Here is a 14439-nt window from a genome sequence, read left to right as displayed (position 1 = left end):
ACCATTCTTCATCACATTTCACCTACTCAAAGGTTAGCTGGAAGAAATCCCTTAAAGGGATAAGTTCGCCTTTGTACTGTCTATCCTGTGTCATATTTGTGTTTTGTGTTTTGTACAATAAAGAGTTTATACATACATACATACATACATATCAGCTCTTTATCAGCGCCTACTGCTGAGCAATGAGCATAGACCTCTCTTCTTGTATACGCCACTTCTTCCGGTCCTGAGTCTCACCCAGTTGTGATTGTGACCCGCCATTTTCCGGATGTCGTCGTTCCAACGAACCAACGAATACCGTCCGTTAACAATTTAGGTTATTATTTAGGCCGATAGTCCACTATCATATGTTTATCATAAAAATATGATCATAGGGAATATGATTTTTCGTTTACTTTGTTTTCATTTTTCTACTAATTTAATTTCACATCTAATTTAATTTAATTTTAATTTTACATTTCATATTAGTTTAATTTGTGTTATGTGTTGTATTTTAATATGGGCTCAAGGTCTGAAATAAATGTTTTTTTTTTTAATAGGTCTGTATGACTCCCTTTTTCTCCAACGTGAAAAAAGGACGGCATGTTGCCTTTTCTATGATAAACATATGATAGTGGACTATTGGTCTTAGATCACTCATTAATCTAATAGAACTTATTTTGGTGTCGTGTCCAGGATTTTTTAGCTTCTCTGTCTCTAAACTAGCGTCTGAAAGTTACACTAACCTGGTCGCCCCACTTCCAGTCCTTGCCGCGGACGACTCTGGTTCCGATCTTCATGAGAGACGCCAGCTCAGGCCCTGTTAGAGAGGCGCCGCGAGCGCGGGCGCCTAAACGCTCGTCTTCGAATATTAGTAGCCGTTCTGTAGCTGAAAATTAAAGTTAACTCCTATTAATTTCACTGTACAGTACATAATACACAAAACTCTGCCCAGAGGGCGCCTCCAGCGCAATACGGAAGGCCTACCATGAAACATGTTCGACGGGTTGCCCTTTTGTTGTCAGGGAAGCGACACGTCGAACGTGGTTCACTGTACACGTTCTGTAAACAAACTGTCTTTAACAAAACTGTTCAAAGCATGTGTATAAGTTACTTTATGGTATGTGTGATTATAGTGCGCGGTATATATCGCGGACACGCCCACTGATGGCCGTACCAGCAGCGCTCACAATATCCCACAGAAACTCGCCTTTACTTCGCGCATTATCGCTGCTTAATGCACTCTTGACATCAGCATCGGAGTATGACTTGTTTGCATGGAGATGGGCGAATGTGTGCCGAGAGTGTCTGAGGTTTTGTGAGAAGATGGACGATAGGCTTCCCAGCACTTACACGTAAATTGTCTGTTTTGTTTATTTATTAACTTTGTGATTTTTATTTTACATTACTTGTATAATTCATATTCTGTAATAATAGGCTAGTTTCCTACTAGTCAAATTAGCTTCTTTTCTTGCTAATATTTACTATTAAATACTGAGGAGTGACGTCACGGTCAATTAATTTACTTTATATCTTTCTCTTTGACTTATTAAATAGAAATGATGATTAAAAATAACTATTGTCCATATTTTTCGTCTAACCATGTGGTGCTTTATTTCGTGCATTGCATAAGATATATTATTATAAGTATAGGAAACTAGCCTATTGTTGTTATTAGTTTAATTATTCGGAGTATGGCTTATGCTGTGATGCCGTGTAAAATATTTGAAATAAATATGTATATAAATATCTGCAGAAAAACAAAAGGCTGTCGCAATCTGTTTACCTTTGCTCTTAAAAGTGTTAACAACGAAGCACGACGCTTGAAGCGGGTCCCCGCCAATCTGCTTTAGGAGCGTGAGGCAGGAGCTAAGTGCGCCCCCATTGACTAGTTGCTCCATTTCGGGGCCCTGGCAACCCTCCACGAGGAATGTTAGGAAGGCCAGAAGGAATCTGAGAAGAAAAATCGCAATATAATAGATTGTCAGACATTTAAGAAACTACCTACATTTAGGACACGATTGCAAACAATAAATGGTATTCAAGCAAATCATTTCCGTGTTATTGGAACAGATGCGACGTTCAAAATTACAAGAATCATATTTATTCGTTTTTATTTTTAACTATATAAATAAGTAGTTTGAAATTTGAATATGATCTGTCATTGATTATGGAGTCGAAGGATGAAAGAGATGCTTAATGCTGAAGAAAAAGTGACGAAGCTCTTTGCTGGTGAAGGCTCGATAAAACTAATTTGGGATGTTCCCAAAGTTCAGTAATAGTTATATATAAGTAGAGATTTAATAATTTTAGTTCAGGCTGACAGAAATCTGATAACAAAACTACCTAGGACATTTTGGGAAACCTAGTGGATCTTGCTCGGCATCATGGTCTCTATCAGCCTACCAATTTTTAACAAAATCGGAGACGTGGTCCAAATGTACAAACTTTTCGGGAATTGCTGATGTATTCAATGTTTAAATCGAATTATTAACATTTCATATTTATAAAAAAAAAAATACAATTATTTAAATTTTACCTCGCTCTAGCCGGCCTGTTCAGTAACGCATGCGCTCCATAATTAGCGCTCATTTTCAACGGCAGCGGCTGATTCTGCTCACCGTCCAACACCTTCGCCTTCAACTCGATCAAAATATAATCAAGCAGCTTCGATTTCTCAAACAGCACCATGTACTTAGTGTAAGGTATCACAGATTCGATGCCCTCTAAAGGGGGTTTCAGGGGATGGTGCGGTCTGAGGGGCGAATGCGGTGGCGTTTCGGATACTGAGCCGCCTATGAGGCCAGTCACACTTGCGTATTTGACTGTCTCGGACATGGTTTGTGCGGCGCATATGAGCTTGTTGATCATCGCGTAGCCGCTTAGTCTTATTTCGGCTCGCTTTATCTGCAAAGGTAACCGTTATTAGAAAACCTTACTTGTGGCAAGGAATAGGAGAAAAGTTATTTTAAATACAGGTCAATTCACAAGACCTGGTGCCGTAGCCGAATGGCATTTCTGCGACGCGAAACGAAAACGAAACGCGTCGAAAGGTAGTCTGACTCTGTCGCGCCAATACGCAAGAGCGATAGAGATAGATATCTACGAGCGTTTCGTTTCGTGAGCGTTTGTGCCATTCGGCTACATACCCTGGCACGAATGGAACGATAGAGTGAATGAAAATATGTATGTGTGACAAATTAACCAATAAAATGGAGCAGCCACTCAAACAATCAGTTTTGTTCATTCCATTCTTGCCAGCTTTCGTGAACTTGTAGATTAACTTTTATTTATCTAATAAATTAGAAAATAGTTTGGATTTATCATCATGCTCTTGCCCTTCTCCCAGTCAATTCGGGTCGGCGCAGCATGTCTTCCTCTTCCATACGTCTCTATCACCCATCATCTCAACATTAACATTTCGTTTCATATCATGTCACACACAGTCTATCCACCTCTTCTTCGGTTCTTCTCTCCCGTTACTTCCCTCCACATTCATTCGTAACACCTTTCTCGTGACATGACTTTCATCCCTTCGCATTACATGTCCATACAAGTTTGGGTTTAAGTTACAAATACTTCAAGTATTACCTGACAATACAGCGCTCTCTTTAGATTATCGATATCACAGGGGGACTCTGAGAGGACGAAGTCGACGATAGCAGAGGTTATACTCTGTTGTTCCGCTGACACTTCCTCGAGCATCCAGGATAAGTCTGTGGAAAATTGATAATTTTAGTTTCTTCTTATTCTGAGCTTCTTGATAAATACAATTATTCATAAAAGTTTATTTAGGTTTAAGCCGCTAATAATCGTTTGTCCCTTTCCGACGTACTGATATGATAGAAAAGGACAAACGGTTTTACTAGGCTTGTCGATTTTTATCGAGTTACAATTTCTCTGCTCTGAGAAACACACTAAAAGTATACAAAAATCATGTAAAGCTAGCTAGGGTTTGACTCACTCCTTAAAAAAACCCAATAAGATTATTTTTTCTAAACAAGGCAAAATTCCATGGTTAGTCATAGAAGGGCGTTTTCCAAAATAAATCTCGAATATCTAATTACACCAGGCGGTCTAGCACAACTGGCACTCTCGCACGCGAGTCTATACTTGAAGTCGCGTTTAGTGTATGGACTCGCGCGCGACAACGCAAGTTGTGCTAAACCGCCAGATCTGGACGTGTTTAGGCTCATTCTTCTCAGAATCACGAGCTGATTCGATCCCGACGATAAAAAAATGTGTCCCAAATTTTCCATACGATTCGAGTTTCCAATACGTCACGCTCATAGTAAGTTCATACTAAAATCGCGTCGTAAAGGAAAAAAAAATAGGACTCATTTTTTATCGTCAGGATCGAATCAGCTCGTGATTTTGAGCAGAATGAACCCAAACACGTCCAGATCTGGTGAAATTCGATATTCGAGATTTATTTTGGAAAACGCCCAGAAATCAATGATATGCGTACCTTTTTCTTCGCAAGCCAACTTCGCAACCCAAGCATTGACAAACTTATTTCTCTCCGACGTATCATCGTCCTTCTCCTCATCAGCCATAATCAAATCGTTCTTCAAATCGTCAGCCAGCAACAGTACTTGTTTCCCACTCTCCATCGATTCCTTCAGTATCGAGTTGTCCGTGTCGTTGATGGAGCTAATCGATATCTCGTTTGTAGGTGTTTTATCGTCATCCTCTCGTTCTGATAGCTTGCAATCGCTTTGCGTGCGTTGGCCGTCGAAATTAGAGGCGTTTTTCACGTCTTTGTCTGAAACTTTTTTCGTTTTGGTTTTGGTTTGCTGATTGGCCAGTTCTTTGGAACTGGGGTCGCTGGCGCTTTCGACTTTTTCTGAAGACTTGGAATTCTCTAGTATGCTGGGAGTGAGATCGTCTGGGGTTTTGCTGGAGGCGTTGGCAGCTATGGAGGATTTTATTAGTAAGGCGTCGCCTTGTAGTAGGCTGCCGGTGGCTTTAAGCATGCTCTTGCTGAGGCTGTTCTGTCTGTTGCGCAGGTCTTTCGTTGTTTCGAAACTAAAACAGTAAAGTTAAGTATAGTAATTTTACTATAATTTGGAGGTTTCAAAGGGTAAATGATGATTATTTAAAAGGTTGCAATGTATCGAGGGCTGTAAAATTTGTAAAGTTAATAAAAAAATTGAATCATATCACACGTTAGATTACCACTTATTGAAGCAGCCCGATTTGACGAGCCCATGACTTTCTGGAATATTCTCTTGGCTGTAGGCTCTCTGCGGGATGGCGGTCTCTTTTGTAGCGCGGACACGGCGGACGATATCGCTGCTCGCACCTCTTGAAAGAACCGCATGTAACGCAATGTGTTACTAGAGCTAATAGTTACCATTTATTGAAGCAGCAGGATTTGACGAGTCGCATCTTCTGGAATATTCTCTTGGCAGTCGTTTATGTAGCGCGGATACGATGGGCGATATCGCTGCTCGCTCCTGAGTGTGATGTGATGTCTAACTTAAGCGACTAGTTACCATTTATTGAAGCAGCCGGATTTGACGAGCCTCATGACTTTCTGGAATATTCTCTTGGCTGTAGGCTCTCTGCGGGATGGCGGTCGTTTTTGTAGCGCGGACACGGCGGGCGATATCGCTGCTCGGACTTCGTGGAGGAGGAACCGAGCGCGCTCTAGGGGTACAGCGCACACCTGGCCGAAATAAAAATACAATTTTAACCTCCTGAAACCCTGTTTCATAACAATCAATCAATCAATCAATCAAATTTTTATTTGCTGATAAAACATAATACAATGCATGCAAACATAGTTGTAACGAACATTACATCACTGGTAATGTCAAAATAATAATTAAAATAGAAATAGATTACAATTATAATAAAAGAAAACAAAAAAAATCACTAAATCATAAATCGGCGGACGATCGTAAAATTGGACGAATCGTATACGTATGTGTAGTGTTTTGATCGCAGTTTCATTAAATCAATTGTTGTTAGCACTAGAAAGCTGAAATTTGGTACCAATATGTATATCAATCACGCCGACAAAGTGCAAAAATAAAAAGTGGAAAAAATTGTTTTATTAGGGTAAATTAGGGTAAAAAATACGGGAAACTACGGAACTCTACACTGACCGTGGGCGACACGCTCTTGGCCGGTATTTTTAGTTAAGTTACAGTTGGGCTGCATTCCGTCTGTATCGACCCAAATAAATATTTACTTTATTAGTTAAATTTAGTTTTCTCTACAAAACTGGATAAGTGTTGCATACCTCTTTGTACCCACGAGATTGCTGTTGTTTGGTCCTCATGAGCGTCCACTTGCTCTGCTGTACAATCTTCACTATTTCCGACATCGCCGGAGACAGTTTCACTTCGCCTTTGTCCATTTCTGTAGACGTTTAAAAACAAATTGGAAATTCGATAAAAGTCACAATATAGTAGGAATTTTGTTTCCGTGTTCCAATAAGAAAGCTATAATAACTCGAGATCTACAAGGTGATATATTTTGTTACGAAAATTTTTAATTTATCACGTCTCGTAAGAGCTGTTGGCATCAGTAAAGGTCACTTGTCCTGGATCATTGTTCAAAAATTGTATTGTATGGGAATTACGATGACGATTTTGAATTGTTTTTTCGCCAGGCGTCAATAGAGAGGTGGCAGGTCTTTCTGATAGCAAACTTCAAATTTGAGAGCCCGGCATGGTACAGAAGTATGGCGATCAGCGTTCGCCTGGACACCTCTAGCAAATGGTCCGGTGGTGGCGCTTTCACTCGCCTACCAAAGATGTACAGTCGACCAATCTGAATCTAGGCCACTGTAGAGCCCTTTCACAGTAAAATTCAAACGGACTTCTATAGCAAATAAAGCACGGTGTCAATACGACAGGGTTCTAGAGTGGCCTAGGGTTCTAATTGGTTGACTGTACTGTCGTTGTGACAATTATATTCTGTAAAAACTGACCTGCGCTAGCTATAGCGAGGGCGTGTTCACTAAGCCCTGCGTGGTAAAGAAGTGCGGCGAGTAGCGTCCGTCGGAACTCCTCTAGCGGGTGGTCTGGTGGGAAGTGGGGGGTGGCGCCTTCACGTCGCTCGCAGGCCCACCATAGGTGTAAGGCTAGGGGGTCCTAAAAAATATCATACACATATTTCACTTACACTGCAAATTCACAACGTAGGAATTGATTTGATTTGATTAGTATAAAGTTATCCTCCTACGTTACAAGTTTCTACTTAATTTACGCTCTATTTTAGTTACATAATGTGAGCCACATTTCGAGCCTCTATGGACATCGGTCTTTTCTACTTCGAACATATATTTCGAATAGGCTAGTTTCCTATACTTAAAATAAAATATTTTATCCAGTGCACGAAATAAAGCACCATATAATTATAAGAGAAATATGGACAGTAGTTATGTTTAAATATATTAATATTTAATAAGTCAAAGAGAAAGATATAAAGTAAATGAATTGACCGTGACGTCACTCCTCAGTATTTCATAGTAATTTAATTACCAAATCATTTCAAGCAAGTAATTTCATATTAGCAAAATCGTTTTGACAGTTCTTAAAAAGAAGCTGATTTGACTAGTAGGAAACTAGCCTATTCACAACGTAGGAATTGATTTGATTTGATTAGTACAAAGCAAAGACATATGTAACTCCGTATAGACAGGTAGTCTAAGGAAAAATCGTACCTCCGTACCATACAGAAAAAGGTACGGTGGCCTAGATGGCATTACACCTTTGGGGTACGCTCAGCTAGATGGCGCTAATATTAATATTTGACATTTCAAAACATATCAAGATAAGAATATGGACCAAATTGTCAAAAGTGAGGTTCAAAAGTTTCAAGCCTGTGTCAAGAGATGGCAGCCTATGCACTGTGATTAGTGATTACACATTTTACTTCGACTGTAACTCTCTATAATACTCGATCCTCTTTGGTACAAAGTGATCCTCCGCAGTTTATGCTACTTTCCAATTTTCGACTTAATTTGCCCTCTATTTTAGTTACATAATATGAGCCTCATTTCGAGCCTCTACGGACACTGGTCTTTTTTTCTTCGAACATATATTTCCAATAGGGGGGAGGGGGGTCCCCGGCGGGCCTGTTGCCTCCAGTAGATGAGCCGCTACGAGCCTTGGCCTTTTCGAATAGATGACAAGGACAGCTAGAGAACACTCACATGTAGTTTAGGCTCCCCTAGAGAAAGTAGTAACGCGTCAGCTTTAGTCCCCGCGCCGGGCCCGGAGCGTGGCGCACGCGGGGTATACGCGGGGGGAGGGGTGTCTCCCGCTGGGCTGTTACCGCCGGTTGATGATCCGCTACGAGCTTCGGCCTTTTCTTCTTCGAATGGGTTGGGTGGGTTAGCTTCCTGTAATAGAAATTAGTCATTACGACCGGTCTGGCTCAGTCGGTAGTGACCCTGCCTGCTGAGCCGCGGTCCTGGGTTCGAATCCCGGTAAGGGCATTTATTTGTGTGATGAGCACAGATATTTATTCCTGAGTCATGGATGTTTTCTATGTATATAAGTATGTATTTATATACATAGTACAAGCTTTGCTTAGTATGGGGCTAAGTTGATCTGTGTAAGGTGTCCCCAATATTTATTTATTGATGTTTAAAAACAAACGGCAAATCAGAAAATAAAGTGAAAAAAAAAGTTCTTCTCTAACGCAAAAGAATAGTCCTTTTAGCTATTTAGGGTTGTCAAAAATCAAGTAATTTTCTTACCTACAGCACACGTCAAGTTGTAACAATGTGAACCTTCTCTTCTCAGTCGTTCCCTCATGGCTGAGGATCGTGACCAACAGTGATTTCTCTCCACTTGACGCGGTCTAGGGCCATATGGACTGCCATCTGCATGGAACCACAAGCTTTCTTCACGGTCTCAGCCCACCTTAGCGGTATTCCACCCCTGGAGCGTCGTGATGAATGCGTGTGAATGTGAACCTAACGGGGCCGCAATCGCCAGATCGGGACAGTGTCCTACCGCTAGCGCTATACGAACGATGACGTCATCAGGTGACAGCGGAAACGTCCGCTTACTTCCGTAGAAGGATACTAACCTGAAGCCCGGCCCGCAGTATCACTTGCGCGTAGCTCCCCGCCTCGTACCCCACATTGCGACACGCTGAGCACTATGTGGAACGATGACGTCATCAGCTTACTCAGGAGGTAAATATGTCCTTTAAGGAATAACATGAGTGACAATACTAACCTGAAGCCCGCCTCGCAGTATAACTTGCGCGGCGTAGCTCACCGCCTCGCGCTCAGCACGCTGTTGTGGCAGCGAGCGCGCTAGTTGAACCCCACATTGCGACACGCTGAGCACTATATGGAATGCTGCTGACGTCATAATATGGTGAACTCGGAGAGATGAAGTGCTTTCCTGGAAGAACAGTAATAAATAAGATCCATAAATTAAGTTTTACAGTCAAAAATAGAATAATTGTATAATTTGTGCATCCACTCGAAGAATTATCGATTATCCACGATCAACGCATGCGGCTAAGGCCACTGTAGCGTCGAAACCGCGAAATTTGCACACCAACTCGTTCGTACTAGGGTCACACGGGACTTTTAAGGGCTGGCGATCCTAAACTAACCTCTAACTTGTGCGTGTGTATTTGATCGGCATCCATCCCCACACATTTCTCCGTGATTAGCGACAGATACAGCGCATGCGGCTCAACACTCAACGCCGCCGTAGCATCACAGCCGCGGAGTTTGCGCACTAACTCGTTCGTGCTAGGGTTGTCGCATTCGAAGGTTTCTACGTCGTACACGTGACCTCGGACTATTATCCAAGAGCCGCCTTCTTTAGTGTGGTTTAGGAGATCACATCTGAAAAGATATCATAAATAAATAACCTTATTTTTGTACTTTTTAACAAATGTGGGGGTAGGTGATCCGGACAACAAGAAATTTGGAATCACGTACTTCAGAGCCAAGTGAATCAGGGTGATTACCCATGGCCCTGGTGATATTGTTTTGATTCAGATTTCTGACTAGACCATGCTAACCAGGCTGCGTTAACATGAACAGTGAACACGACCTATACATATTAGAACGTCGGCGGTGAAAGCGAAGATGTAGTGAGCTAGGCTTGTGCCGTTTCGTTCATTGATAGCGATCCGATTTCGTTCAGTCGTTCCCATGAACTAGTTCATTCTTTTAGGTCTTTTGCTCATTTAGTTCAGCCAGACCAGCGACCACTGTGGTCGGAAAGATCAGAACGAATGGAACCGAATAGTGTCAAAATGATACGAATAGTCCACAGATAGTAACATTCCGGGTCGAAAGGTTCTATGTAACCGAAGTTTAATATGAAAACTTGATGTTTTTGTGTTGCTCTGCTAAGTAGCTCTCGCTCTCGGTCGGCGCAGTCACACACTCGTTCTCGATTCAACCTGCTCGCGCTCGCCGATCCTATACTGAACTAAATGAGCATAGACTGATTCTCAGAGCACGGAAAGATTCAGTTCATTTCGGTCATTGATGGGATTTTATACCTAAAAGTTCATAGTTCGTGAACGACACAAGCCTACAGTGTGCGACTATACCTCTATTCGAACGAATAAATAAACTTACTTCCGTATAACATTGTTGTGCTGCTGATTCAGCTTGGTAACCAGCCCCGGCCAGCCGAGCTGGTCCATCTCCAAACTAGCTGCAGAAGGCAGTATCTGAGCCGCGTCGTCACACGCGCGCGCTATTCGTATCAGCGCGTCGGCGGCATACGCGAGGATATTTGGCGAGCGACCGACGCATGTCGCTACCCATATTGCCAGCTCGCTTACAACTCGCCCTGAGAAACAAAAAGTAGCACATTAGTTACTGCGCTTTTGATGTAAAGATAACTGTAATCACACAACTTGACACCGAGTTATGTTACGTGGGAATTTAATTGAGATAATCGAGGTGGATATCCACCTCGCTTCATTAATTGTAACTTATTGTACGATATTGTTTAAAAACTTTTTCGTTCTCAGAAATATCCCATCTCAGTTTTTTCAGTGGACAGTCTTAACTTGCCTCGCAACTCATCATCCTCCTTGCGTTATCCTAGCATTGGCCCGGCTCATGGGAGCCTGGGGTCCGCTTTGACAACTAATCCCAAGATTTGGCGTAGGCAACTTTTACGAAAGCGACTGCCACTGTTCCAACCCGAAGGGTAACTAAGCCTTGTTGGAATTAGTCCGGTTTCCTCACGATGTTTTCCTTTACCGAAAAGCGACGGGCAAATATCAAATGACATTTCGCACATAAGTTCCGAAAAACTCATTGGTATGAGCCGGGGTTCGAACCCGGAACCTCCGGATCGAAAGTCGCACGCTCTTACCGCTAGGCCACCGGCGCTTCGCAACTAGTTGTTATAAATAAACCTTTCAAACTTACCAACGATGTCTGAGGCCAGAATCTCCGTAAGTTGTTCTAACTGTGCACTATCAGCCTTGTATACAGCTCTAGTGAATTCGCCAAGCGTCACTTGCACTTGATCGGCTAGCATTTCTATGTATTCGGTGACGATTGCGCGGACGCCGCCGCGATTGCTTCGCCCGCCTCGAAGCCACATTGCTTCGCAGAAAAGAAGTCTGGAAGGGTAGGAAAAGTCAGTGGAAAATCGGGCAAATAGGCCATAAGAATACACAAGTGTTACTACTGACCATGGACCTTCAATAGGGACTGAGATCACACTTTTTTGCCACACTAAATTAAACCTTATCACCGGTGCAGAAAGGCGTTCTTGTCAGACAAGCAAAAGTGTGTCCACATGAGAGGGTCAAAGTTGGGGCTGGTGTCCCTCTCGCACGTGTGACAGTGTTAAAGATATTCTATAGTAGTAGTATTTTTACCTGTATGATAACTAAGTTTATAAACTTCTTAAATTATTTTTGTATTAAATCGAGGTAAGGGTAATACCTTGTAACGAATTGGTAAGTCATTATTATGAAGCCATAAAACCAAAGATTTGCGCAATTAAAAAAACCTTTAATTGGGTATTTAATAGATTTGGTAGTTGCTTTGAATATTGACTGGTATCCCCAAACTATGACAGTGATGACGTCATTCAAATGATTTTGACAGTGGCAATAAGTGCGACAGGGACACCAGCCCCAACTTTACCCTCTCATATGGACATACTTTTGCTAGTCTGACAAGAACTTTTTGGCTTAACTACTCAATCTAGCTTAATATCTCTAAATCTATGTTACTGACACTTATAATGTTTTTGGATTTATAAACATTATAACAGTTTAATAGTAACAACAGTACACTGAGAGAAATTTGCATTGTGAATTTAACAAGTTCGACTTGTTGCGGTTTATCCGTTTGAATCAGCCAAACGTATGTTTAAAACAATATGTGTTAGGTTGTTTTTATAAAATCGACTTGTTGATTCAAATGACAAGTAGCTTGTTGTTTGAACCAAAGAGCACGTAGGCGCTATTTTGTAAAAAATAAATTTTGCAAGCCTTAAAGGACCTGGGCTTGCACTCGTATACAGGGTGCCCGGTAATTAATGGACGACCTTTTAACCACCAAGAGGGCACCTTATACTGGTCCAGAAAATCGACTTTAAGGTTTAGTAAAAGTCGCCTGGTTTTCGAGATTTTCACACTTTTTAAAATTTTAATACTACCTAAAATATATGTTTTAGAACGGGCTTGCATTTAAAATCAAGAATATCAAAATATCATCTATCACAGCGTATGTCACGTTACGTCATGTATATATAAATTTACTACATGCACAGTCGGAGTTGAAAAAACAGAATAATTCATTTAGAAAAAAGTAAGCCAGACAATGTTAGGCGTGGCGTAATAATGGAATTTCGTCATTTCAATATTGCTGTTTCGAATAGAGCACTTAATGACCTGGTTAAAATTTGTCTAACGACATCTTACTCGTATTTTCATTAAATGATTACCAGATCATGAATTCTTCAAGTTTCTGGCCATTTCCTATTTCTCAAATGGAATTACTCACCTTTGGAACCTAATAAGCAACTCGCAGCTAGGGCTGACAGTGTCCTGCCGGTTCGAGTCGACAGGGTCCCCGCTGAGAACGGCCTTGAAATATATCTGCGTCTGAGCGCTCGTGTTGTTGACTAGATGTTTTACCTGCAATAGATCGTGCAATAATTTTCAGTTGGACCCAATTAGTAACATTCATTGTAATTTTTTTTTTTTTTTTTATGGGATAGGAGGCAAACGAGCAGACAGGTCGCCTGATGGTAAGCCTGATGGTAATAAACTGAAATATATATCATACAAAGAAAAAGCTACCAAATCTACCGGTGGCCGAGCCTATTATTATTACGAAAACTTACTCTAACTTTTCAACATATTAAAAATTAATTTTAAACATATTAATAATTAATTAATATGCAAATAAGTGAGAGGTTTATAAATAGGCTACTTGACCCTTTTTGAAAGTCTGTCATATATAATTAAGTACTGTCCAATTAACCGAAATAAATATTACCATATTTTATTATGACTTAAAAACAGCAAAAAATATTTTTAAAGTATACTTTTACGTAATCAGGCGAAAACAACACAGTCATGTTAATCTATAGATTTTCTGTGCATCAGGTCATTCTACTCGAAAACAACATTTTCCGACTTTTTAAGTATGAAGGCATAAAGTTCAATATGTCAGTGATTGTTTTGACATGCAGTAAGGTTCGAATTCGATGACGTCACTTCATCGCTGACAGCGTTTTCGGTGGCCAAATTAAATAAAAAATTAAGGTGGATGTACTAGTGCTCGACGCGGTACTAGTACTCGTCACCCATGGTTTAAATAGCGATTAATAAGATAAGATTACCGTTACATTCATCGCAATTAGATTTATTAGATGAGAAATGTTTGTAGCCTTCACATTTCATACGCCATATTATAAAATATAGAAACTTTTTTCAATTAATGAATAATATATGTGATGACATTGTCATGAGCAATCAATCTCTCAATTTTTTTAGCGATTTGGTTAAGCTTTGCTCGTATTTGCTGACTTATTTAAAATACTTTCACGGTAAGTTGTGAACATATTCTATAATTGTGTTGGTGCTAGAATGTGCGGGAAGATATTTAAGTAATTAAATGTCGATTTCGTTCATTGTTACTGTGATAAACAAGCGTGTCATTTATTAGGACTGAAAACCGTCGCAAGTCTAAAACTCGACACGGCTGGCATTTATTGGGACTGTTACGTTATTTTCCAAGTCCCAATGTTTGTCGAGCCGTTTTTTCAGGATATCACGATTAAAGTAGCCAAAACGAATCGTTTACAGTTTCATATTATCAGCATATTTTTCTGTAAGTCACATTACTGAAAAAAACAAATTACATGCACATAGACAGTTTTTTGTATATCTTTTACGGTTTTATTGATATGTTTTCTCGTTAAATGTAGTGAAATCTGTATAATTTCTTTGGGTAGTGCTTGACATGTCATTTTTCAC

At 40.6% G+C, this 14439-nt stretch overlaps 1 protein-coding gene across 1 annotated transcript in view; it reads right to left on the bottom strand.

The window, feature by feature from the left end:
• Window positions 1–14439, bottom strand: part of LOC125241146 (probable E3 ubiquitin-protein ligase HERC2) — a 130440-nt gene that overhangs the window by 76203 nt on the left and 39798 nt on the right. The window contains exons 21-34 of the mRNA XM_048149481.1: window positions 12959–13092; window positions 11366–11562; window positions 10559–10775; window positions 9574–9811; window positions 9186–9356; window positions 8150–8338; window positions 6923–7085; window positions 6230–6348; window positions 5478–5650; window positions 4448–5007; window positions 3571–3695; window positions 2519–2886; window positions 1766–1932; window positions 726–868 (exon numbers count right to left, since the gene is read on the bottom strand). Coding sequence (XP_048005438.1) covers window positions 726–868; window positions 1766–1932; window positions 2519–2886; window positions 3571–3695; window positions 4448–5007; window positions 5478–5650; window positions 6230–6348; window positions 6923–7085; window positions 8150–8338; window positions 9186–9356; window positions 9574–9811; window positions 10559–10775; window positions 11366–11562; window positions 12959–13092 — 2964 coding nt within the window. The remainder of the gene's footprint in view (window positions 1–725; window positions 869–1765; window positions 1933–2518; window positions 2887–3570; window positions 3696–4447; window positions 5008–5477; window positions 5651–6229; window positions 6349–6922; window positions 7086–8149; window positions 8339–9185; window positions 9357–9573; window positions 9812–10558; window positions 10776–11365; window positions 11563–12958; window positions 13093–14439) is intronic.

The sequence above is a fragment of the Leguminivora glycinivorella genome, chromosome Z, assembly GCF_023078275.1.
Source record: "Leguminivora glycinivorella isolate SPB_JAAS2020 chromosome Z, LegGlyc_1.1, whole genome shotgun sequence".
NCBI classification, from domain to species: domain Eukaryota; kingdom Metazoa; phylum Arthropoda; class Insecta; order Lepidoptera; family Tortricidae; genus Leguminivora; species Leguminivora glycinivorella.
The sequence above is the reverse complement of the archived record's forward strand: the minus strand, read 5'-3'. Positions and strand labels throughout refer to the sequence as shown.